Here is a 25,938-nt window from a genome sequence, read left to right as displayed (position 1 = left end):
ACACCGAGGACAAGGTACACTTGAGTTAAGCTACATAAGCACATAATGCTAGGTTTGAAACCACACCATGGCTAGAATGTTACTTCTGTGGGAAAGTTTCCACCGTAGACAGTTGACAGAAAAGATGAAGCCCGGAAAATGTCCGGAAACTTCTCGACACACCGAAAATGTCCGGAAAACTTCTTGTGTCGTGCGATTGGTATCTTCTTCCATATGAACCCACCCTAATTCTCCTTTGCCAGTAAAAAGAAAACATCATCTGCAGCTCCCCCTTATCCCTTCTTCTTCTTCCTCCTCTTCTGCTTCTTCAATGGCTTCCTTCTCCCCTTCTCCTCTTTCCTTCCATGTCCCATGTTCCTATCCACAGAAACATCACCTTGTGCTCTGCCAAGCTTCACCATCAGAGATCAAAAGTCACCAAGCCGAGGGGCCCTCTTCATCTTCAGCTTCTGTAGAAGTGTCCAGGAAGTCGATTGGTGATCATATGAAGAGGAGAGATTTTCTTACTTCTTCGGCTACCATCTCTGCTTCAGCATTGCTTCTATTTGCTCCGGATCGACTCAGCCCTGCTGCCATGGCTCTTCTTGAAGCCGATGACGATGAACTGCTTCTTGAGAAAGTGAAAGAAGACCGGAAAAAGAAGATCAAACGCCGTGGTGAAGTGAATTCATTCAAGGAAGAAACAGGTACCAAAAGAAGAAGAACTTCATTTTGTCATAATGCACATAGATATGCATACGTATATGTATGTATATTTGCATAAAAACATATATGCGCCATACACATATGTATTTGCATACATATGCATTTATATATGTTTGTATATATATGCTTATTTATACATACATACATACATACATACATACATACATACATGCTTATTGTTGGTAATACTCTTCATACTATGTTTGGCAATGTTAACCCAAAATGTTCTTTAAATTATTGTTAATTTTTTTTTCTGTATATTGCATATATATTGTCCTTGCATGTAATGATTTTTATTGTAGCGAGAAGATTGGGCGAAAATGCTCTCTGAATCATCATTTTATCGATGCATGGAAGAATCAGGTTCTAAACCCATAATGTACATGTATTGGGTTTACAAGTAATTGTACTGAGAAATTTTGGTCAAGTGCTCTTTAATCATTATTTATCCATGGCTTTTTATATCAAATGATAGTTAATCATCGAGACATATATATGAATGGGCCATCCCCACATTCCATGCCCATATATATGGATGGCCAATGCATATGGTCTATCAACTCATGTCCATGATCATACATATGGCTCACTTCGCGTTGCTTGCCATTCCCACGTATCCATGCCCATATCTATGAATGGTCCATGCATATGATCTATCAGAAATATAATTACTGATATAGAATTGTAAATCAAGATCAACCCTAGAAAGACATGATCGCAGGTGGATCCCTGGCAGGGACCACCTTACTGGGTTCTTTTAGGGAAATGGGAACCAAGATTGCTTTATCGAGTATTAGATGGGAACTGCGTTGAATTCACGTGCATAAGATTTTTGCATTCCTGAGAAATCCATGCAACAGAAGTTCCCAAGTTTGAGACTGTTACACATGGAACTGTACCTCTTTCTTTGAATGCTTATATTTTCCTCTTCCGTTCAAAGATGCACAAAAATAATGAATTGAAATGTTGAAGGATGAAAGGGACAAGTGTAAAATTCCAGTGACTTAATTAAGATTGCTGCGTTAAAGCGAAAAGAAAAATGCTGCTTTGCTATGCTGAACTCCAATGTGATCTCGCCTTGACGTAGGAGGTTTGGCTTACAGAGAAGAGACCAACTGTTGTTTTCCCCAACCAAGAGGTGCACCAAAATAAAAATATTGCACTTGTGTCTGTTAGTTGACATATATTGGAGACGTAACCTTGATTGAAAGATAGAGCTGCTTGGAAAGGCCAACCAAGATCTGCAACAGCTCGTTTTCCACGAAATCTATCGAAGTGATGTAATATTCATGGCTTGAGGTAGAGCACTCAATGGGCTAGGTCATGACTTCAAGATGTCATTAGCCCAGTGCAAAATTATTGATCCTAGTTTCTGTGACCTAATATAACACAGTGATAAAATGTATACCTAGTAATTTTGGGAGATAAATCTTTATAATATCCTTAATGGTCTTTTTGGGTACTTTCAGCATCATTACAGATTGCTATTTATCAGTTGAGCAAGGCAGGCCAGGCTTTGGATGGAGATGATTTCACTAATGCTAGCCAAGTACTTGATGAAACTCTCAGTAAGGATTGGATTGCAAATGCAGAGAAAGCTCTATCAAAGGTATGAGTTTGGGAGACTATGTTGCTCTGATTCATGTGCATATGTTTGCATTTTGTGTGACTGTACTATGGTGTATATTCAAAAACTTCAAACTAAGCCAAACTTGTCGGGTACCAGCACCAGAATACCCCTCTGCAGTACCAGTTGACTTGCCACAGAAGTGTTTTGTAGTAAATTTTGAATCAAGTGATGTTCTGGTAAAACTACCCAACAACTGAGAGGTGTTTTGCCCTACTATCATGTTAAAAAAATGCGTTAATTATTTGTTACACAAAATACGTGATTAAGTATGACTGAGAGAGTTTCATGATGAAGTAAGAAGTAGATTCTGATGTAGGTGAGCTCGAGTTCAGAGGAGCAAAGTGAAGCTGAGACATTTTCTTCAGCCTTGGCCTCATTAAAGGCCGCTGGTAAGAAAAGTCCTGGGCAGACCTGGTTTTTTCTCTTTAGATTCTTACTTAGGCTTAATGGATGTTAAAAGACGTGCTTAACGAGTTTTAAATGGATTAGAATAGGAAAAAATTCACCTTCGACCTCGAAAAGAGAGAATTCTGATGGGTTAGAAACCACTTAAATTCCATAAAGCTCATGAAAATAGAATTTGTTTTTAGAAAAAGTTAGTACCTTGACAGGGGGTGAATATACTGATGCGGTTTACTAAAAAAAGAAAGTGAGGGGTGATGCAATATTTTACTAGAGTTTAGAAATAGAAATGTGGGTCTAAGGAGGCTTAAATGTGAGACTTAGTTTTTGCGTTTTGTTTTTTTGTTGTGGTTAAATAGTGAAGCAACAAGACTCAGTGCTTTCGAAGGCAGCTTTTGCCAAATCTGCGGGTGCATTGGAAAAATGGTCCTATTTGACTGGGTTTGCTGAACAGCTCAAAGGGCTGTAACGTGAAACAAAAGATGCTTTGGACCATGTGATGATCTGTAAGAATCTCTCTTTGTTAGGATGACTACATGGAGAGGGTCATCGAACTCGAGAGGAAAAAAACCCATTTTTCTTTTACTCATTGCATTTTCATTTGCAATTGCGATTGCATTTGCATTGAGAGGAGGGCATTGCCATTCATGATGTCGATGCTTTTGTGATAATCATTGTAAAGTTGGAGCAGTAAAATGCTGCATCTTGGAGTAATCATACATTTGTATTATTTTGGTTAATTACCACCTTGTGTTTGTATAATTTTTCTCAAGCCATGACAAGCTATTGATAACAAGCATGATTGTTCTTCTTTCACCTGAACATCAAATGGAATCTGTCTTTTTAAGTTAAAAAATCTCAACACCAATGTTCATCACCTATGCAGCGATATTCATCACATATGCTTCTGGATTTGTCCATCTACAAGGCATTGTGAAGATGGGTGAATGGCATGTATTATTATTATTATTATTATGAGATTCTACTTGCATTATCCAACGATGGCATGCTACTAGCTATCCTTGATTGTTGTAGGTTAAACGAGTCGTGAAATTCGTGAACCAATGCTACCTAAACAGAGGCAAGCAATGCACCACATTGCTACATCGGTCATACAACCAAAGTGAGGTGATCTACCACATTGTCATATTAGTCATATAACATTTTCGGTGTTATAAATTTCTAGACTCTCGTAAGCATATACAAAAGCTTCCACGTTTTGAAACAATCTCCCACTTTAAACTATGTGAATTAAGCAATCATCTATGCAATGGATAAGTTTAAATTTAGTGATATAACAAGTTTCTTAGGCTCTCCCATGTATATGCGAGAGGGAAAGAATTTCTAGCAAGTATATGTACTTGCCAAATGAGTTGGGGGTTTCCAGGCAAGCCTAGGGTTCAAAGACTCGAAGAAGGCCATGTATAACAACATGTTGCAAGGGCAAATAGAGCCAACCAAGGGGGGGTGGAGGTCAATTTGTTGCGTTTCTTCTACTCGAACCAAAATCGCATGAAAATTTACGAGCTTCTACATTTGATAGCCTAGCGTGATGATCATGTGTTCTACATTCCCCCAATAACATAGGCAGATGAGTGGGGGTTAAGGGAGATTTGAACTGAGGTGGATTACTATGAAACACGATTTTTGGCATGAGGAGTGTGAGATAAATAGAAGAGAATTAAAAAAACAGTTAACGAAAAACCAACTTAAACCTATAAACCCGAGTTTTAGAACCAATCGAACTAAAACCAAACTGATTAATAATAATTGAATCAAACCAAATCTTTTTATTATACTGGAACCGTTAAGCCGTTAAACCATGGATTAACGGTTCCGTTCAAGCCGAAACTGGGCCAGCAAAAGCTTCCTGGCAGAAGAAATGAAGAGAAGACCCCCGCCCCAATCTTTTTCTTTGCGTTTCCTTTCTTTCTTTCTTTCTTTCTGCCTCCTCTTCTTTCCTTCTGCTTGTCGTCGTTGGTTTTGCTCTTCTTTCCATACTGTTGTGCCTAGGGTTTCTGAGAAGGTTCGTTCCAAGAGGCTCGGACATGGCGACTAAGACGCAGGTTCAGGCTCAGGCTCAGGCTCAGGCTCAGGAAGAAGACACCGCTAAGAGGAACAGAATCCAAGTCTCCAACACGAAAAAGCCTCTCTTTTTCTATGTCAATCTCGCCAAGGTACGCCATGGATCCTTCATCATTTTTTTCTCACACTCCTGAGCATCAGAGTAAACCGTGACGGATATTGAAAATCATCTCATATCTGATGCTTTCCTGGCCATCCCTTTTTTTTTGTCTTTTTTCTATCTCAACCTCTCCACGGGACCTTTGTCATTTTATCTCACATTGCGGAGAGAACGACAGAAATCTTGAAGCACAGTGGGGAAGGTTTCTTGATCTCCTTCCTTGCTTTCTTTTCTTCCTGTCACACTCCTGTGCACCAGAGTAAATCCTGACGGATTATGAAAAGCATCTCATATCTGATGCTTTCCTGGCCGTCCAGTTTTTCTTTCTTTTCTATCTCAACCTCTCCACGAAACCTTTGCCATTCCCTCTCACATTGTGGGGAGAACGACAGAAATCTTGAAGCATAGCGGCGAAAGTTTCTTGACCTCTTTTCTTGATTTCTTTTCTGCATTTAATGCCGCATGGCATCTCCTGAAGTTTTTCATAGTTTCTGAACGTTCTCAGGACATTATTTACTTGATTAGTTGTTTTTTAAGTCCAGAACTATCTTTGGGTGAGTCCTTGGTCTCTCTTTTTTTCGTCAATCTTATCAATCATCTTTTCTCTCGCATCTCTCATCAAAAGAAATAACCAGTATAGATTTTTTTCTTCGAAAGAGAGTCTATTAGTACCTTAACTATTTCTAATACTAGCACCATCCTTTTAATTTCCTGGAATCTATTTCGGAAGCTAGAAAATGGTATCTTTATTTCTCTTCGAAGTAGACGTTTTCTGACCCGAAATATTTCGGGTTTTTTGCAGACGCATCTTCGTTTTAAATTCTTGGCATCTACTTGTGAAGGTAGAAAGTATATATTTGTTTTCCTTGTTTCTCTCCAAAGTTCACGTTTTATGAGGAAAGTGAATGAATTCTGATTGTTTCAAGACATGCCTTCTTTTAAAAATTTTGGCACCTACTAGTGAAGGTAAAAAATGGATCTTTATTTCTCTCCAAAGTTGACGTTTTCTGAAAAGGAATGTCTCTGGTTGTTTCAAGAAATCCGTTACTCACACAGTCCTTTTTTAAACAAGAAACAGACTATTCTTTCTGGTGATATCAAAAGATATACTGGCACGTACCTTCAGTCCTCATATTTCCACATTTCTGAGAAGGAAGAATTCTCAAGGAACTTTATTTCTCTCCAAGTTCACGGTTATAAGAAAATTAGAATGGTGAACTGTGTCAGTATTAGAAAGATATACTTGTGAACAATATGGAATGTTTCAAAGAAGGTTCTAGTCCTATAACTGGTTTTAACCAGGCTTCATCTTCATATTGTTTCATATCAACAGATCAGGAAGCTTGTCAATAAATAACAATGGCAATTGTGGTTCATGTGGATCCTTTTACTATATTCTATAATAAACAAGAATGGCAATTGAGGTTCATGTGGGTCCTTAACTTAATGCTTTCTCATTATGTTGATAGAGTGAAATGTAGCATTTGAAATGGCATGTTTAAATTCAGCTTAGCTATGATGTTCGTTTATAACTGTAAATGCCAAAGACTGATAATTCATCAAAATGATATTTGTACGTTTTAATTTTCATCTATTTGGTTCTGTATGTAACATGAAATTTATTAACCTTCTGTTAAACTCCTATTTGTAGAGGTTCTTGCAGCAATATGAAGAAGTAGAACTCTCTGCACTTGGAATGGGTATGTGGTAACAGCAAATCGTTATGAACATCACCAGATTCTGTTAAATGCATGTAATAATGTTTCACTTTTTCTTTCCAGCAATCTCAACCGTTGTGACGGTTGTCGAGATTTTGAAAAACAATGGGCTAGCTGTTGTAAAAAGTAAGTTTTTCTTGTGAACTGTAGGAAAATTTCTGAATGATTAGCTCACCGTACCTGCCAGGATATTGATCTTTAATTCACGATGAATAGGTCATGGTTTGGTTTACTCTTTTCACGAATTGAATTTGTTCTGTTTTCAGAGTGAACAAAAATTAAAGTTATTTTACCAGTGTGAAGTTCAATAGTTCTGTCAAGAATCAAGAGGAATATGTCTCTTTCTAAAGAGGAATATGAAAGATGCCTAGGTTTTTTGTTACAATAGACTCACATTTCATTAGTTTCTTGAGGTTTGGACCTCTCTATGTTGAGTTTGATGTTTGGGTTGTATGTATGTATATGTTATGGAAAGGTTTAGTCACACCATCACAATTTCACAGACCTCACAAGATGAGCGAATCCACATATCTCATTTTGGCTCAGCATTTCATGCTTTTGGCATGCCATTGCCTAGATTCTTTGCAGTCTGCAGTGTGCACTCATGGCACTATGGGTGTGGTTATAACTTGTGACATTATAAGTCATGTGGAGGGTTAGGCAGGAGAAACTGATTTCAAGTCTGGATGGTTGGATATATATGTGACACTAAAGAAATAAAATTGGAAACATAACAAGTGTCTGTTCTTTTTTCCAGAGATATATACCTCAACTATTGACATTGCTGATGAGGCTGAAGGGCATGCTGTACAAAAAGCAAAGGTGAATAGTAATTTAATCATGTCCTTGAATTGAATTTGTGGGTCTAACTATAAACTATGGTACCCTACCTAAGAAAAGTCACTACATTTTAAATGAGTGCAGCCTTATTTCATCTCCTACTGTAATGTAGAATAATTTAAACCTAAAATCACACTAATATGGGTGAAAATCAGGAAGAAAAACCATATTTGTGGAGTGTTATAGTTTCCCTGTGATGCTTTTCATTACATTTTTCTTCAAGTGAATGACATATCTTAACCTTGTTTTCACAGATGCAAATAATCCTAAAGAAGTCAGACCAATTCGATGAGCTAATGGCAGCTAGTACTGAGAATGGAACTTCAGAAGGTTATGAGCAGTAAAGATTTGCCTGTTTATGTAACATGTTTGCACATATATTGACCTTCTTACAAGGATGACATGTAATATCAGTTCAGATTTTTTTGAGGATTTTCAGCAACATCGCAACATGAGTATGATTGCATCATTATAATATTGAAAGTTATTCTTTAGTCCATCTTTGTTAATTAAAGTTTCAGGAAAGTCTTCTTCAAGATGCATATACTGACTGATGATTTGATCATTTCAGTTTGGGTATTCCTTGTTGAGGATGCTAGGTATATACAGTTATGAAAATCTTTGAAATTATTTTTGATGGGTCAAGAATGGATGTCCTCATTGAAGTCTTTTTGGCCTGATTAATTTTATTGGAGGCCTGAGAAAACGTTCCAAAGTATCTTTCACTATCTTTAGTTAGAATGGTTTAAAAACTAATTACTATTTATAGCTTCCTTTGGATTTGAGTATCTATTTTTGTAATTTATTACTAGGGTCTTCTGTTAGAGGATATTCAACTCTGTTGATTCTGGTAAAGTAGAATTAAATTATTTCAGTACGCCACAGTTACAATGTTAATATATATAGAACTTCTATATGTCATACCTGAGAAAGCACTGGGAAGGATTGGTTGATGAAAATGGACTCTCAATTACAGGCATTGGCCTAACAATATTTTATATGAATGGATTAGGTGGATTAGCTGCCAATTTGGGTATATGCATAGTCTGAACTTGTTTAAACTTCTATTCATGTATGAGAGGCCGCTTATTCTCTAGTTGATGCATTGATTCCATAGGAGTTTCAAATATTTTGAATGGGATGCATTGGCAAAGAAAGTAGTATGTTCAGTAATGTAAATTCTTCCTCTACTTTGTATCTGCTAATTCATTGGTGTTACTTTCAAACTGGTGGAAAAATCTTAATTTCTAGTGCTATTTACTAATGGTATCCTTAAAGAAACATGTTAGAAACCAATGAGTCAATTAAGAACATATTTGAAATCAAGCAGGATTTTGACACTTTGACCAAATACATTTTGCCAACGCAATATAGGTGTGTATCTCAAAGCTTTGAGCTTTCGGATGGTTAAAAAACTGATAAGAAAGAAGTTAGCAAGATTGTAGGAATAAATTAGATAAAAAACATCAATGCATGACAGAAGCTTGAGTGACCCTTGCAAGCCAATAAGGATCCATGGAAAAAGAAAACAAGCATTAATGTCCTTGAAGATCATGACGATGAGTAAATCGTATATATTATTAACATATAAAGTAATAAGGAAAAACGATCTCTGTCAGAAGTGGGATTTGAACCCACGCTCTCTCACGAGAACCAGAACTTGAGTCTGGCGCCTTAGACCGCTCGGCCATCCTGACTTACTTGACAACCACAACATTACACCATATTTTAACTTTGTTTAGAATGTCTGGGCAGCTAGCATTGACCGAGTTATCCACAATCTTATCCTTACCACCTCATCTTCCTTAGACAAGTCAGAGTTTCATATATTGAATATTGGTCTGTCATTGCCACTTGTTCATTTTGATCAATATTTTGTGATTCGAGGAGAAAAAAACATGTGGTGATCCGGTGGCGTCTTTTTCTCGAGTGAAAGAATTAAGCTTGTGGAGTGACGCCAAGCCCACACAATTGTAAAATAGTATAATCATAAAAATAATCCTAAGTGAGACATTTCTAAGTTAATAGGGTACCTAAGGGAATGGGGTCTTTGGTACCATAAAGAATTTGATGTTGTAAAAAGGTGTCTCAAAGTAGGTTTAGAAATTAGCGACCTAAGTTAATAAAATCAAGATCATAGATAGAGATTGGGCAAGTTTTTTATCCGTAACTCACGTCATTCATCCAAATATGCCTTTCGTAATGGCATCTAGCAATCGACTTGGTAAACTTCTTATGTAGTGTGGCAAACTTCTTAAATATATGATACACTCTTGGTGGTAGATACCATTAGAAGTACTCCACTAGGATGTGTATGTTTGTGCAACACACCTTACTTGAATGCATGGATAGTGAAAGTTGTCCACGTCATCAATCTAGTGAAGCCTCTTTCTCTAGCCCAACTTTTCCCCCTCCTATTAGAGCATTGTAAAATGACATTGCACCTATTGTTACCACAGTCCTATCATGACAAAAAGGATCCAAAATTCATTGTGATGTTATACTAAAGAGTGAGTGGAGGGGAGGATAATAATATTTATGAAGCAATTTGTCTCCATTTCATTAATAGCAATGCATTTAATGTACAATAGTTAACTCCTATACAATTCTTTCATCACCTCGCTTTAAATCCCTCTAAGGAACCATCATATTTCATTAAAACAACTACCACATCAATTTAGCAAGGCGTTCACACTTTGTATTGATGTCTCATCTATGCTCCAAATGAGGTTGATCGCATCGGTAAGTTTCAATGAATGTTTTGGCATCTAGCAAACTACAACTATAGTACAATGTTCGACTTAATGCCATTGCGCTCTAGTATTGTCCTACCTTTATAGTTTCTTATGTATTTGCAAAGCTAGAACATTTGTGGATATAACCTTTCCCGCAACAAGATGATATGAAGTCTTTGCTCTCTTTTGTGTCAAAATACTTATACCTTACACTTTTGCCATAAATAACTCTGCTTTTGAGATAGTGCAAGAAGTTATTGCCCCTTAGCTAAAATAAAGCATTTATACATTAGATCACTGCCAAAAAATGGTTGACAATATGTGGGAGTCGAAACTACGTAACTTCAATAGTCCACTATCTTAGTGCTATGTAAAAAATCAAGAAATGTGACGGAAATTGTACTGACACAAAATGCACTGACAACAAGGCATTATGTGCTGAAGGAAATTGTGAAAGCATGGTCTTTATAAATAGAGCATTTATTGCATTACGCCTTTTCTTAAAGGACTAGCCCTCAAATTATATCTTTAGAATCCAACATATGAGTCAACTATGTTAGAGGATTAAGCCATGCACAAGAAGTTGTATTTTAGACGCTAATAAAGAAAATGCACTTATTACAATGCATTATTCGCTAAAGAACAATATGAAACCATCATCTTTATACAATCTATAGGATATTTTGGACAACCCCTTTTAATATTGTTTAGGGATTCGATACACTATGTTATTGAACTTCCAAAACTTTGTCACATTAAGCATGTGATTTCAAGTATTAAGCAATAGGTTTAATGATTCCTTCATTAGTAAACTCTTCTAATTCTAGTGTTCTCAATGCATTCATTGCCTTCTAATATTAGTTTAGTAGTATTGCTAATCAGGCAAAGCGCAATGTCTGACGAGTCCACCAAATGAAGTATATGGAGGAATTAATTTACAAAGTACAACAACAAATTCATTGGCAACTTTTGGAAGAGGTAGAGTGACAACTTTAAACATCGCTTATGTTTCACTAGAATTTTGCCTTGTCTTTACTTCTATGTATGTACAAAGTGCATGCATTGGAGCGTTGGTGTTTTTTATGAGTTTGAATAAACAAAAAAGACCCTCACCTCAATGCAATGTCCTTTTATTTGTCTTCCATTCTTTCGTAATAACTCAACTCATTAAATACATACCTTGTATGGTTCTCTTTTTATACACGCATATTTTCATCTTTTCACTTTTATGCTTCCAAACACGGTCACCACTTACACATCTTGAACAAAAGGATTGTAAAGGCTTTTGGTACAATCTTCACTCTCTTGCCATCAATAAATTCATTGTTCTTGGAACCGTACATAATTTCGAATTGTAAAGATAATTCTTGATGTTTGCATGTTATATTCCAAGAGGGAAAGTGTGGATTTAATTTGAAAGAAAACCTTGAACTAAAATGGTTCTCTTTTAACAACAAAAGAAAAATGACAAATAAACATGACAACGCCAAAGCAAAACATGGAAATGTTGCATATGCTAAAAGATTTTAGACATCCCCAATTGTAGATTATGGTATTAGAAGTAAATTTTCAACCAAAACTAGAAGAAAACTAGTTCAACATTGAAGAAAACTAATTCATAACTATGACCCGAGAGGGCTTGTTTCCGAATAGAGCTACTTTTGTTGTTGTCAATGGATATGGACACCTTGCAATGTGTCTATGGAATAGCTTGTAATTATTGGACTGTTTTCTCTACTTTGGAGTACATAGATTTGTTTCTTCAGCCATTGTCTTACACAAGATGGGCTTGGAGAAAAAATACTTTGTATGTTGTAGCCGTGGCCCTTTATGACTTTTTTATATAACTAATGAAAGGATATTTTGTTTAGGAAAACATTGATAGTCTCTACAAGTGCCAAGATAGTTTATTAGAATTCCTAATTCTAGCAAAGAAGTATGCATAAACTAACTTGAGTGTGGAGTGAGATACATCTTTTTTAGGAAACATTCACTATGAAAATATGTCTTATACAAGTTGTGAATCGTGATGCACACGCTAAATTTGGCAACAATGACATTTGACTTTTCCTGTGTATTATGAGGTCAATAAAAAAGCAATAAGTTTGCCCTTTAAAATGCAATGCTAAAAAATAGGAATAAGTTAAAGTTTGGTACAATAGTGACAAAATAATCGTACTTACAACAATAATAAAAATCATGTAACACTTTCATCTTGGTACATATTCCTACACGTCTTCCTTTTTTTGTAATTTCAGTTTGAAACAATGAGAAACATGTTTTTTTTTTGGATTATGTTAGGATTGCATTTTTTCATGATCAATTGCTATTCACGCTTGCCTTAAAATATAATGATTCTGGTCATTGATTGAAACTATTATAATTCATGTAATTCCAAGATACATTTTTGGACAATTTGAAACTAATGAATGTGACATGTTTACTTTAGTCAAATGATAACATTATGAGATTTATTGGATGTTAATTATTGACCAACTAACTCGTTGTCAATGAAGAGAAGGCATACTATCTACGGTAAGCTAGTTGATAAAAACATTTGAAATAAAGAGTTATAAGACATACAATTCACATTGAAGATAGATGAAGAGAATGTCTTAAGAAGAGCAATAAAGACAATAGTTGGCATGGGAACAGTCTTAATAACTTGAAACTACAAATAATAATGGCATGTCGACATAGGTATCACTTTAGGATCTTTAAAGTTCATTGATGGATGAGATTTGTGTGAGGTATATACAGCCCCTTGATAATGTGTTTTTGGTTAGAAATGTGAAGTTTAAGGGATGTGGGAGAGAATGGAGGTCTTTTAGAAAATTTATCATGGTTAACTCTAGATAACTACCACCAAGGCAATGAAGATTGCCTATAAAGATTGGCTAAGGGTTTTTTCTTACTTATCTTTACCTAGAAAAATTGGCTTGGTGTCATTTGGCACGCTACACAATATTCATTGTAATATTGGACTATTTTGTATATTGCCCTTGGTCACTTTAATTTTAATATCAATGGAGGATATTTTTTTCAAAGCAGAAAAAAGAAAAAGAAAACTACCACCAAGGCAAGGCCCAAAATACGGACTGAATAAGCACATCACATAATATAGAATACATGTTTCCTTTATCTAGTGCATATCATTGGGTGTATTTCGTAGATGAAGTTTGTGTAGTTAATTTAAAAGAGGCGGAGATATTCAGACGAACTATCAAAGCTAGGGTTGGGAAAGGTGCATTCAACTGATACACAAGTTTCTAGTGTTCAAATGAGATGTCACAAAGAAACATATATGGATGGGAAATCATGAAGATAAAAGTTAATGATGTTGTTGGAGTACATAACTCTACTAAAACATAATTAACAATGTGAAACAAAGCGTCACAAGCACCGTCTATAGAGTGTTAAGAGAGAACATTTATAGAAAATAGATGTCATTCAGCGAATGCTAGAGATGGGGAAAGAGAAGGATAAAAATATACTAGCTACATTGGTTTTCACACTTGTGAAGTATTGAGAGAAAATGGAAATTCCACAAGGATGGATAAAACCTAGAGGAAAAGAGAGAAAGGCACAACTCATGGAATGATTGCACAAAGTTAGAACTCACATGGAGATAGATCACTACCAAATGATTCTTGGAGAGATTACCATATAAGGAACAAGTCATCGAATCAAACAAATGAAAATGTAGGAGAGTGTGTGGGAGAGAGAGGGACAAACAATAGAATTATTAAATAACATTAAGGAAGAGAAGGTAATAAGAGATTCCCTAACTTTAGTTGAACAATAAGAAACCTAGAAAATAGAGATTCTTTACTTTTTCTTCTATCTTTCACTATGTAAAAATAATCCTAAAAGAAAAAGTATTGGTATTCTATCATCTTTAATAATGAAATTATGAGATTACATGCCATTACCCTTGGTTCATACATTAAAAAGAGGTGAAAGAATCAAGTGGACACATGCTATCTTGCATATTGATTTTTGTTAAGGTTTGGTAGGGGGTCGTGCTACCACTCATTTTTCATCAACATGTATCCACTTTACTCATACATACATATATTGGTTTAAGAGTAGGTCATGGTTTTGCAAACCCAACGACATATTGTAAAATGTCAACTTCGTTTTTAGGCCTTAGTTTAGAAACCAATCACATTATATAAGCAGGATTTTCTCAAAAAAAACTCTTGACTTGTATATGAGTTGCCCTTAACTCTAAAGGTTTAAGAAGGGCATTTTATGCAAGCCTGAGAGATAAGAGTAGGGGCTTGTAAAGATTGGAATGTTTCTAAGATTGTTTTGAGTTGTTGGGCAATGAAACTGTCTTTCCATGAATTGATGAACGCAAATATTATTCGCATCCATAGCCAAATCATAGATTTGTCTCGATTGGTCCCAGTGGGGAAAACGTGAACTTTCATTTGATTCCAAGCATGAACCATTAGGGAACGTTTTGAATTATTTTCTTCTAATGATTAAAGCTCTATGTTTCACATTAGAAATTCAACTTGTGTGGAGGTGGGGATTCATAGCCTTGATATGGTTTTGATGTGAAATATTAAGTTTCAACCAGTTTGTAAATTTTAACTCAAATAAGTAAGTGAAGTTAAATTCTTCAATATGGCAACACGTCTTCACTACATGGTTTCTCCACCACCCATGCACATAACCTAAACCATCTTCATTTACAAGGAGAAAGCACAATAGACAGAATAAAAGATGGGATAATCTATGTTCATGTTGGTGTATATGTAGCCCTATACCAAGCAAAGCTAAAAAGAGGTAAGCTTGCTAGATTTAGTTGGAAGTGGTTGCGTGTGGAGAGGGTTATGCTATCCATAATCACATATATGTACATACAAATGTGGAAAACCCTTTATTGATTCATCATCATTATTGATCTTGAGGTCTTAGTTCCATGCAAAAAGTAGTGACATGCCCAACTTCATAGATAAGGCAATTGTCTTGTAAGCTATTTTGCCAAAAACATTATATATTGTGATATAATGAATCCTTGATAGTATATCCTAGTTATGCATTTGTATGATTGTACCTTGACAACTATATTTGTATGATTATAACCTAATGATAATGTTTATGCGACTAGACCCACATGACTGTCTTTGTCACGATTATTTGTAATGATACAATGTACATCTACAATATTTTATGCAGCAGAGTTATGGATCACATGCAAAAGAAAAGACGGGTGGATATATAAGTTGGAAATATTGGGTAAGCATAACACTTAGCAACAAACATTACATGCTAAAACACAACGTGAAATTATTTCCCACGTATTTATTCATGGCTTCATTGTTAATTCGTTTACATAACATATCAAACATTATGGTATAATGGGGAAGATAGTGTTGTGAAAAAACAGATTCTTTGTTTGATAACGATGAGTCATGAGGTTGGCGGGGGCTGAAGCATACTTCACGATGGGAGAGTAGACTCATTTTCTTTTTTGTTTTATGAGTGTTGATGTTGTGGACTTGGAAGCATTTTCTTGAGGGTCGACGAGAGTACATGCTTTGAAGCTTGCAGATTTTTAATGATATCATCACCCTTTACAATTGTCTCTTGGAAGCATTTAACATACAACAATTCAAGCCAAATGGGTTGTTGTCATTGGAAGACATTGCTCGACTCCAGACATTGGAATTCGTTGTTAAAGTGATCACATTACAAGATTTATAAAGCTGGTTGTTTTTGTAGGCCTTTCTGTTGTGAAAGGTTGAGGGCTAATGTGGAAAAATGAAGTTCGAAAAAGTTGGATACTCTGAGATGTTGTTTATATGTTGAGTATGGTCTTCAGTACATGTGTAACCAAATGCAAACATGAAGTTTTCAAACTACCAGCCAGGGTGGAAGTCGTTGATAAAGTGATCACATTACAAGATTTATAAAGCTGGTTGTTTTTGTAGGCATTTCTGTTGTGAAAGGTTGAGGGCTAATGTGGAAAAAGGAAGTTCAAAAAAGCTGGATACTCTGAGATGTTGTTTATATGTTGAGTATGGTCTTCAGTACATGCGTAACCAAATGCAAACATGAAGTTTTCAAACTACCAGCCAGGGTGGACAATCAAGAGCTTTAGCATATGCGGAATCAACTTCAGCTAACTTTGTCTGCAACAGGAATTTTTTAGGGACCATGACAAGGGTCAAAGGAAGATGTGTTTCCTACGCTTCTAACTACAAATGTGGCCATTTGGAATGAAATCATGATACAATGGACGTTTCGATGAAGCATTGACTGGTTTTTACATGCTGGAGATTGTTTTCACCTTTATATGTGGTCTTTCTAGCTTGCCGTAGCAAAGGCGTTATTGGCAAGGCTGAGAGTTGTATTCATGGATTATAATTATCCTTATCTTGCCAAATGCCAAAGCTTATATTTGGTCTTGTCTTTGATAATATATACTTGTGGAGACGAAACAATATTATATACTGCCTCTAGCCTTTTTTTTTCTTTTCCAAAAAAACCACTACTTCGCATTAGTTAGCAAACAAAATTACATCATAGAACTCTCAAAATTCCTCTCAACAACCCTCACTCTGGCCTTCCCACCAAAGCGGACATAGTCCCCACCTCATTTTCAACAAATGTATCCAAACAACTCCAATAACCTAGTTATTTGTACCATAACTATACAAATTTACAGCACATAGACGCTATTGGAAACTATTGGGGGAAACAGCCATCGGGGTGCTTGGTAGTGCCATTGAGGCCCTGATGATGATCTACCGACCATAGGAGCCTCTGGCCTTTTATCAATACCAATGGAGCATATGTTTTATGGAAAAAAGAAGAAGAAGATAGTGTTGTGAAGTAAAGTTGTGAGTTCAACTTCCAAGCCATGAGCAATCGGTCATCATTTTGAAATTTCTTCAATAATACATATGTATTAAGCATGAGCAAAAATATTATAATAGAAAACAAATGGTGCCAGGATTGGCAAAGCACGATAGTGGTACATTAGTTAAGCAGGCAAGCATGACCCCAATGTGATTGTCTATAATAATGGTGGCTAGTAGTTGCCAATGAATAATTCGAAAAAAAATGTAAATTTCTTTTTTTCTCTCCATGTTATTCTATTCATATTGTTTCTTTTGTCTTTTCCCTTTCTTTCTCGTTGGCATTTGGGAGATTTTTAGACTCCCTCAGCCCCCTCTCCCTCTTGCGTGTGCGTGCAAAAACAAAAGAAGCTACGTATGGTAACAATTATCATGTATCAAAGTATGGAGGGTCACATATACCTTCAAAGTACTCCCTCACCCAAATATATGGTTTTCATGCTTCTATATGTGTCTTGAGGTTTTGCAGTCTTGTTATGCAATCCATCTCTTTGGCTTAACTAGGTCCCTCATTATGTTGATGGTTGGAAAGGAATAATGAATGCTTTCACCAATTATATGATTGACCTAACAACTACACTTTTTTTAAGATCAAAATGTCGGCCTGCATGAACAATGTTGAACCCTTCACTAGAGGTTTGGTTCCACAAACTTAAGGTTGCAAACCACAAGATATGTCACGATACCATCCATCCATCCATACATAATACATACATATGTGATATAAGGTAAGCTCATGATTCGGTGAGCAACGGTTTGTGGGGTGTCTAATAATCTATCAAGATGTGCTTGTTTGTTCCTACCAATCTTTCTATAATTTATATTGCAAATCATGGCCAATGCCCATGAAGTTCACGATGATCACCCATTCTTACAAGTGGCCATATTAAACTAACATATTACCTCTCATTTGATGCGAACTTAGGATTTACTAGGTCTATGCAAGTGTACCAATGTCGATAGTTATGAAACATGGGGTTCATTTTGTAACTTGGTGGAAGGTCCCCAAGTGTACAAGTTAGTAGACTTATACTAGCAGATCTAGAAAATAGAGGAAAACACAACTAGGCTTTTGAAAGCTATGAACTTGATCCATGGTCATTCTATTCAAATTTTATTTTGTTTTGGGACATCCAATAATTCATTAAAGAATATGGCAATCTCAAAGCTAGAAAATGGTATTCTAACATGAAGAAGAGCAATAATTGAGCTAGACTTGTCATTATCTTCAACTTGCTTGACTTACATGACACCGTTTTATCGAAAATATTAGTTGTTTGATATCGTAGAACTCTTTTTAGAAACAACCTTTGTATCAAATTATATGCTATAGCAATATTTGTTTAAAACGTGAACGTGTTTTGATTAATATTTGTTTATGCCTAATTGTAGAACCGATGTTGGTTGTAATGACTATGATGTATCAATTTTCTTTATCTCGTGGTATATTGAGGACATAGAATATGGTTTTGGCCACATTAATGAGAACCAAGAAAATGGATATTGGGAAGCAATGTTTTGAATAACATGCCGCTTAAAAACATATACACAGTGCACAAAAAGGTGGAGGTAGACCCTTTGTGAAATGTGGTTGGATGTTTCACGGCTCATGTGAAAGGACAGCCCTTCTAATTGAAATGGATATTTGAATAATGAAATTTTAAATTATGTAGTTGTAGAATGAAATGTCATCGCTTGCTTCGAAGTGGGGCACAAATCTTGGTAAAAGCAAAAATGACCGAAAGTTAGGAATATATTAAGGTGGTGGGGCTTGGCGGAATTATAAAACTACACAAAAGTGTCTAACAAAAAGTTCATTATGACAAGGCACTAGCTCGTAATCGTAGTTGTGATACATTCGTAATGTCATACTATGGACCACGGTATCATACATCGCTCTTTCGTCACAAAAATGCCAAGTCAAAACTTCGAACTTGTTTTCGTTCCATGGTGACATGTCACCGAAAAAGAATGCCAAGGCCGTCACCACTTGCCAACATGATAGACAACTTCTTGGTTTCAAACATGTTCTAGATTCAACTAGAAATCCACAACCAAACACGATAGACAATTTGTAGCGTTGAAACATGTTCTAGATCCACAACCAAAACATACCTTCCTCGAGTTTTCACTTCATGATTTTCTTTTTAAGAGTCGAGATTTAATGAAATAAAACTTTTTTAGAAATGATCCCCCTCAAACTTGAAGATAGTGAATGCCCTAAATGCTTGCACACGTTGAGGCAAATTGCCTATTGAATTTAAAAACCGAATCATCCTGCGCTACCAAAATATGAAGCCGCGGCATTATGGACTCGAACAAGAGCACGAGGGGACAAAGAGCGGAGTTGCTACCCGGGACACGAAAGGCTCCGAGAAGAAGATGATGATGATGATGAAGACGAAGACGAAGACGAAAAGAGCGAAAGGCAAAGCCGAAGAAGATGATGATGATGAAGAAGAAGTTGGAAGAGTAAATGTGAGGAAAGGAATTATGAATTCACACCTGTCCGGACAAAGGAACAGATTAAGAGACATACACACATAGATAAAAAGACCTCTCTCTTTCTCTCTCACTTAATCTGCTTGTTTGTCCCCCCGCCTCACCTTTTGCTCTCTCTGTCTGTCCCTCTCTATGAGAGATCTTGCTGGCTAGCCATTTCTCATGAGCAATACATTCCACCCCCCAATAAGAAGGCAAACATGAATACAAGCACACCAACAAATCTCTCATTCATCATCTCCATCAATCTGCTCCTCATCACTGCCTCATTGGGTGCTCAAGAATTAGCAATCTTGCAGAGCTTCAAAGAACAGAGCAAATCCATTGATGGGGGAACAGGGCTATCCGATTGGGACATTAATTCCTCCACCGATTATTGCAATTGGGGAGGAGTGATTTGCTCCTCCAATGGATCCATAACAAATCTCGACCTTCAATCAAGAGGACTGAGGAGCCCATTACCCACCGTTATATGCACCTTGCCTAACCTTGTGGAGCTCAATTTGTTCAACAATTCATACAGTGAAGAGTTCCCAGTAGGCCTGTTCAACTGCACCAGATCCCTCTCAATCCTCAACCTAAGCTATAACAACTTCTATGGAAGCCTGCCCAATGACCCCAACACTTGGTCCAACCTATCAAGCCTAACAAGCCTTGATCTAGGAAGCAACTCATTCACGGGTCAATTCCCAACCACCATTGGCGACGATCTCCTTAGCTTAGAGTATCTCAGCACTTGGAATAACAACTTCAATGGCCTTATACCCCCTAACCTTGGCAACCTTTCCCACCTCAAGAACTTGTCCATAGCTTGGAATAACTACACATATGCCCCCCTCCCACAAGAGCTTAGCAAGCTCTCAGAACTCGTGTGGCTCTATTGCGCCGCCTGCCATCTGATCGGACCTTTCCCTGCTTGGCTTTCCGGCCTTCGAAACCTTGAACACATTGATTTGTCTTACAACGATCTCTCGGGACCCCTACCCGCCCAAGTTTTCCAGTGGCCTCTTGTACAAAGGCTGGAGCTCTATTTCAACAAGTTCTCGGGCACTATCCCTACCACCATTGGTAACTTGACCACACTAACTGAACTTGATGTGTCATGCAATCAGTTAGAAGGACCCATCCCAACTGAGCTTGGCAACCTCACTAACTTAACTCTCTTAAACCTATGGAACAATAGCCTCTCCGGCGAGATACCATTGGAGCTAGCCAATATCAAGAGTATGCAAGTCTTCCAGCTCTTCCAGAACCAACTGGTGGGCACCATCCCTCCAACATTAGGCCAAGGTGGAAGCATGGTCAAGTTTGATGTTTCCTCTAACCTCCTCCATGGGCTTGTGCCTCCTTATCTTTGTGATAGCAAGGCATTGATGAAGCTGATTTTCTTCTCTAACAACATCTCTGGGGTTATACCAGATGCGTATGGGCTGTGTGACACCTTGGTTCGTGTTCGGCTTCATACAAACCAACTCTCCGGTTCCGTCCCAGCGGGCCTCTGGACCTTGCCTAGGATGGTTATACTTGAACTGTATAATAACAATCTTAGTGGCTCTATCTCCCCTAGCCTAGGGGATGCCACACAACTCACCACTCTCAACATATTTAATAATGCATTCACTGGTAGCCTGCCATCTTCAATTGGCCTCCTCTCATTGCTTTTAACTCTCGATGCATCCCGAAACTTGTTATCCGAATCTATTCCCATCTCTCTACAAAATTGTCATTCATTACAGACCATCAACCTCCAGGAGAATGACTTCTCTGGGCATATACCTGATATCTTTGCAACTGTGACCAACATGTCAGTTATCGATCTTTCCTACAACCGGCTCACTGGTCCGATTCCTTCGTCTTTGGGGGTCCTCCATTTCTTAAGCTCAGTGAACCTCGCACATAACCATCTAAGTGGTGAAGTTCCATCTAGTCTCTCCAATTTGAAGTATATGCTAAGATCGTTCGACGTCTCCTACAACGATTTGTCGGGGAGTTTGCCGTTCGAACTTGGGGGAGCATTCATGGAGCAATCATTCGAAGGAAACATGGATCTATGCATTTCCAATTTAAAGCATTGTAGTGGTACAAAGGGTGGTCCCCAAGTTGGTTGGATCTCGGGCACTATGGGAGTTATTGTAGTTGTACTAGTAACTGGATTATACTGCTTTTACAAGCAAAAGAAAGAGTACCAAAGAATGAAGGAGCATAGTACCACCCTGTTACATGCAACATGGATCTTCACTCCCTTTGAGAAAGTGAGCTTCGACGAATATACGATTTTGAGCTTCTTGGATGAAGATAACTTAATCGGCAAAGGAGGGTCTGGTCAAGTGTATCACGGGAAGCTCAAGAATGGGCAATCCCTAGCAATCAAGAGGCTTTGGATGAACACTAGCTCTACCAAGTTGGGTGGTCATTCCTTTCTCCATAAGCATGACTATGGCTTCAAAGCTGAGATTGACACAATTGGCAAAGTGAGGCATGCTAACCTTGTCAAACTCCTATGTTGTTGCACTAATAATAGAGATACAAGCTTGCTGATATATGAATACATGCCAAATGGTAGCCTTGGAGATCTTCTTCACGGGACTAAGTCGGGGACCTTGGATTGGAACACGCGGTTTAAGATTGCTCTAGGTACATCTAGAGGGTTGGCCTATTTGCACCATGATTGTGTGCCCCCCATCGTGCATCGCGATGTGAAGCCCAACAATATCTTACTCGACTCTGACTATGAGGCAAGGATAGGCGATTTCGGGCTAGCCAAGGTGCTCCATGACTACTGGAGCCACAAGGGTTTCACCATTTCAGGCTTTGCTGGTTCAGTGGGCTATATGGCTCCAGGTATGTACTTTAGGCATGTACTTTTTATGTGTATAAGAAGCATGATCATATGTTTGTTGAATGATGAGAGAGTGACCGGTCTGTTGTTGTGGTACAAATGTGTAGAGATGGGATATGCCTCCAAGATCACGGAGAAGTGTGATGTATACAGTTTCGGGGTGGTACTACTCGAGCTTTTAACCGGGAAGAAGGCGATATCGGAGGAGTTTGGATTGGGGGTGGACATAGTGAAGTGGGTGACTGGGAAGCTAAGGACCAAGGAGGAAGTGATGGGCTCCCTACTCTTCTACAACACGACCAAAGGAGACATCGAGAATTCCGTTCCGATGCAAAGCAAAGCCGAGGAGCACGAGATGTTGGTGGTGTTGAAGCTAGCATTGAGGTGTACAAGTCCCATAGCTTCACAGAGGCCCAACATGAAGGAGGTTGTGACCATACTCGAGGAGGCATGGAGGCAAGGGGGCCATGGAGATGGTCTTCGCCACACATCGTCGTCATCTTCGTCTTCCAAGCATCTTCTGTATAATGGCAACAACAAATGGAAGGATCCTCTGGCCATGGAGCCACCCTCCCCTGGTGCTGTCTTTGAGCTAGAGTACTGCAAAGCTCAGTTGTCAGGTCGTTAGGAAACTGTTTGTTTATAAGGAAGGGCCTTCCACACTTAGGGAGCCCAAGTGTATAGCAAGTGATCCTTTTCGGCACTAGCACAAGGCTTTGCCTATCCTATAGGGACCATTTTTCCCAAGCCTAGTCGTTTCCCTTTGTATAAAACACACACCACTTGGTTCTCATTGTATCGCCATGGACATCACACGTTGATTTCTTTCTTGATCTGATGCCCACCCAAATGGGGGGCACCACTTCCATTTGTCATTACTAATGTCGCTTATGGTAGTGGTGCATATGCTTACCATACCATGTTTACATTGGCATATCTATGCTTCCCAATAGTTTTTTTTTTCCAAAAAAAGGATTTAGGGTTTAGGGTATAGTATTAGAATACGCCATAAGGCTAAACATACAAGATATCCACACATCCCCTCTATTTTTCTAAATTCTAACCATCGGCTTAAATAAATACTTTGGTGTTGAGTAAAATCACTCCACCTTATCAAAAAGCCATCTATAAAATATACCTATATCCTAGATGGCATGAAACTCCAAACGCTTAAGCTCCACTTGGTGCGTATTACCTTTTATACTATCCAACAACCCTATGAGATTATGCACAATCTCTATCTAAATTCCCGAAATTATTTGGGCAGGTCTTTCAGTCACATTTTGAAATACCTTCAAACATCGAGCCTTCCAAATATACCAAATTGTAATACTACTTACCAATTGCCATATTTGAGGTTTATCAGTTTGTATTTGTGGATTCAAAAGGATCAATTTTTTTTCCATCAAACCATGTCTCATCACAATAGCATCTGCAACCTCCTCCTGTTCATATACCATAGGTTTATCATGTACCCATAATACTGCACCCCATGTATACACCGCTCTAAGGTATATTGGAGTTAATAATTTTATGATTCGTTTCCATATGTCCATAGCAAAATCACAACTCCACAAACAATGTTTAGCTGTCTCTATTAAATCCATACAGAAAGGGCACATATTGTCTACATTTCCTTTTCGCCACCCATTAACTGGTATAGCTTTATGAACCAACAACCATCGAAAACAAACAATTTTCCTACTCATCTTTATACCCCATAGCAATTTCCAAAATTGTTTGAGATGTTGTGGAGAAAGTCCAATGATTTCGTCTCCAAACAACATTTGCAGTTGGTTCTTTCCATGATCTTTATGCAAACAAAACCTAAACAAATCATTTTCCTCAAAACTCATACATTCTTGTTCCCCAGTATAGGCTTTAACTCCAATTAAAACATCAAATGGAGTAAATAAACCCATTCACTTCTGTGTCACAGATCCAATTTGCATCTTAATATTAGAAAGGGCATTTTGTATTGCAAAATACATTATCTTCCCACCCCTTATATTACTAATCAGTATCATTTGTTGATATATAGGTTTAGACAGAAATGTTGTCCATGCACCTATAGACTGTGTTGGCCCACAATCTAATTCTGCCCATGCACATCTAGTACATCGGCCCAAAATTTGTCCTCTCTGGTCATTCAACCATGAATTCCAAATCAGGGGCTGTCTACGGAATTTCGATTCTGTTTTTGGCAATGTCTTAACTAAATCAAGAGAAACATCTTTCCATGCATTAAGAAAAGATCAAGCAAATCTGTCTTCCCAATTTGTGGCAATAGCCAATTTGTTATGTTCCGTAAAAGCCCATCTAAAACTAGGCCTCCAATCCCACCAGTTTTGGGACAAAACTTTTGCAATTCATAAAACAACCATTGTTTCCAAGGTTCTGATCCTGGCTACAATCCTCAAATCACCAATTTTGCCCTGATCGAATGGCTTAGTCCTCCCTGATCCAATGGCCTAACAATGGTGGACCAAGAGACCTTTGCCCTGGAATGGCTTCCATCATTACCAGACCACAAATAATTCTGGGTCAATCTTTGTAATTGTCCCATACATGACCTGGAAAAACTCCAATATGACATAATATACTAGAGGCTAGACAACAAAACTTGATTAACGATTATCACTCTACCCACAAATGATAGTTTAGCTTTACTCCAAAACAATAGTTTTTTTCTAATTTTCAATAGCAAAGAAGCAACTTGAATTTTTGAAGAAATATTCAAACCTACATGACATCCTAAATATCTAACGGAAGTGCCCTCGGGAATCCATCGGAAATCTAGATGAGGACTCCCTTGTGGAGTTGTGGATTTTGAACACAAAAAAAACCATTGATTTATTCCAATTAATTGATGCACCTAAAGCCATACAAAATGTTTGCACTGTTGTGTACATTTTCTGCTATGTACTTCGATGTAATCCGGTCAACGAATTGTGGTCGCGTAAGAGACCAGGGTAGGGCCGAGTAGGGGTTGGACGTTACACCCTTCTTGTTAGACACTCTGAGAATCGACTACAACGGATTCCTACTCATGACTTACCCAACAGATAGCAAAATTGGAATTGGAATTGAAAAGGAGACACGCACAGAGATGAACCCAAAAATATAAGTAATTGATTACTGAATAGATAATACAATGGTAGTACAAAATGAGTATAATCAGTTTCCCTCACTCTCTCAGTACAAAATTGACCTCTTTATGGACGAAAAAAGTTCTAATTCTAATACAGATTTTAATTCATATTCTTAGTTGCTCCGGCTCGCATTAGAGGTATCTTCTGTCTCTCTTTTTCTCTCGCCACTTCACGATTTATATAGCTCTCTCCTTCATCGGCGCACTCCAACTACTCTCTCCTGAGCCTCGGCCTATGTTTAGAACTGTTAGTGCTCGGATTCTTTTATCTTGACCGACTCGTCCCCTTTCACATTTTACTTTTACTATCCGTTTCACGCCTTTAACTTATTGTCCCACGGATAACTTATTTTCTG

At 37.6% G+C, this 25,938-nt stretch overlaps 3 protein-coding genes, 1 long non-coding RNA gene and 1 other non-coding gene across 5 annotated transcripts; 3 read left to right on the top strand and 2 right to left on the bottom strand.

Moving 5' to 3' along the window:
- The first annotated feature begins 271 nt into the window (after positions 1-271).
- Positions 272-3,499, top strand: LOC147868438 (chloroplast thylakoid lumen protein). The gene is made up of 4 exons (XM_087319199.1): positions 272-686; positions 2,175-2,314; positions 2,652-2,724; positions 3,097-3,499. The coding sequence occupies exons 1-4, from the start codon at positions 311-313 to the stop codon at positions 3,204-3,206; spliced, it is 699 nt and encodes a 232-aa protein (XP_087175325.1). The 5' UTR covers positions 272-310; the 3' UTR covers positions 3,207-3,499.
- A 1,158-nt stretch (positions 3,500-4,657) lies between these two features.
- Positions 4,658-5,775, bottom strand: LOC147868437 (uncharacterized). The gene is made up of 2 exons (XR_015529750.1): positions 5,168-5,775; positions 4,658-4,949 (listed from the first exon to the last, which is right to left on the bottom strand). It is a non-coding gene; the product is annotated as an uncharacterized LOC147868437 (long non-coding RNA).
- Positions 4,667-7,977, top strand: LOC147868436 (uncharacterized protein At2g34160-like). Its single transcript, XM_087319177.1, has 5 exons — positions 4,667-4,914; positions 6,574-6,622; positions 6,704-6,766; positions 7,398-7,462; positions 7,735-7,977. The coding sequence occupies exons 1-5, from the start codon at positions 4,786-4,788 to the stop codon at positions 7,822-7,824; spliced, it is 396 nt and encodes a 131-aa protein (XP_087175303.1). The 5' UTR covers positions 4,667-4,785; the 3' UTR covers positions 7,825-7,977.
- A 1,116-nt stretch (positions 7,978-9,093) lies between these two features.
- Positions 9,094-9,177, bottom strand: TRNAL-CAA (transfer RNA leucine (anticodon CAA)). Its single transcript has one exon. It is a non-coding gene; the product is annotated as a tRNA-Leu (tRNA).
- Positions 9,178-19,690: 10,513 nt separating this feature from the next.
- Positions 19,691-23,381, top strand: LOC147868434 (uncharacterized). The gene is made up of 2 exons (XM_087319166.1): positions 19,691-22,433; positions 22,539-23,381. The coding sequence occupies exons 1-2, from the start codon at positions 19,793-19,795 to the stop codon at positions 23,057-23,059; spliced, it is 3,162 nt and encodes a 1,053-aa protein (XP_087175292.1). The 5' UTR covers positions 19,691-19,792; the 3' UTR covers positions 23,060-23,381.
- The last annotated feature ends 2,557 nt before the right edge of the window (positions 23,382-25,938 follow it).

This window comes from Azolla caroliniana, unplaced genomic scaffold, assembly GCF_043228905.1.
Source record: "Azolla caroliniana isolate FFs.n. ecotype wild unplaced genomic scaffold, voAzoCaro1.0.p SCAF_1, whole genome shotgun sequence".
NCBI lineage: Eukaryota > Viridiplantae > Streptophyta > Polypodiopsida > Salviniales > Salviniaceae > Azolla > Azolla caroliniana.
The sequence above is the reverse complement of the archived record's forward strand: the minus strand, read 5'-3'. Positions and strand labels throughout refer to the sequence as shown.

Coding starts and splice junctions, on each gene's coding strand:
- LOC147868436 (XM_087319177.1), top strand. CDS start 4,786: ATGGCGACTAAGACGCAGGTTCAGGCTCAGGCTCAGGCTCAGGCTCAG. Junction 6,623..6,703: donor ACTCTCTGCACTTGGAATGG/GTATGTGGTAAC, acceptor TTTTCTTTCCAG/CAATCTCAACCGTTGTGACG. Junction 7,463..7,734: donor ATGCTGTACAAAAAGCAAAG/GTGAATAGTAAT, acceptor TTGTTTTCACAG/ATGCAAATAATCCTAAAGAA.
- LOC147868434 (XM_087319166.1), top strand. CDS start 19,793: ATGAATACAAGCACACCAACAAATCTCTCATTCATCATCTCCATCAAT. Junction 22,434..22,538: donor AGTGGGCTATATGGCTCCAG/GTATGTACTTTA, acceptor ACAAATGTGTAG/AGATGGGATATGCCTCCAAG.
- LOC147868438 (XM_087319199.1), top strand. CDS start 311: ATGGCTTCCTTCTCCCCTTCTCCTCTTTCCTTCCATGTCCCATGTTCC. Junction 687..2,174: donor TTCATTCAAGGAAGAAACAG/GTACCAAAAGAA, acceptor GGGTACTTTCAG/CATCATTACAGATTGCTATT. Junction 2,725..3,096: donor GGCCTCATTAAAGGCCGCTG/GTAAGAAAAGTC, acceptor GTGGTTAAATAG/TGAAGCAACAAGACTCAGTG.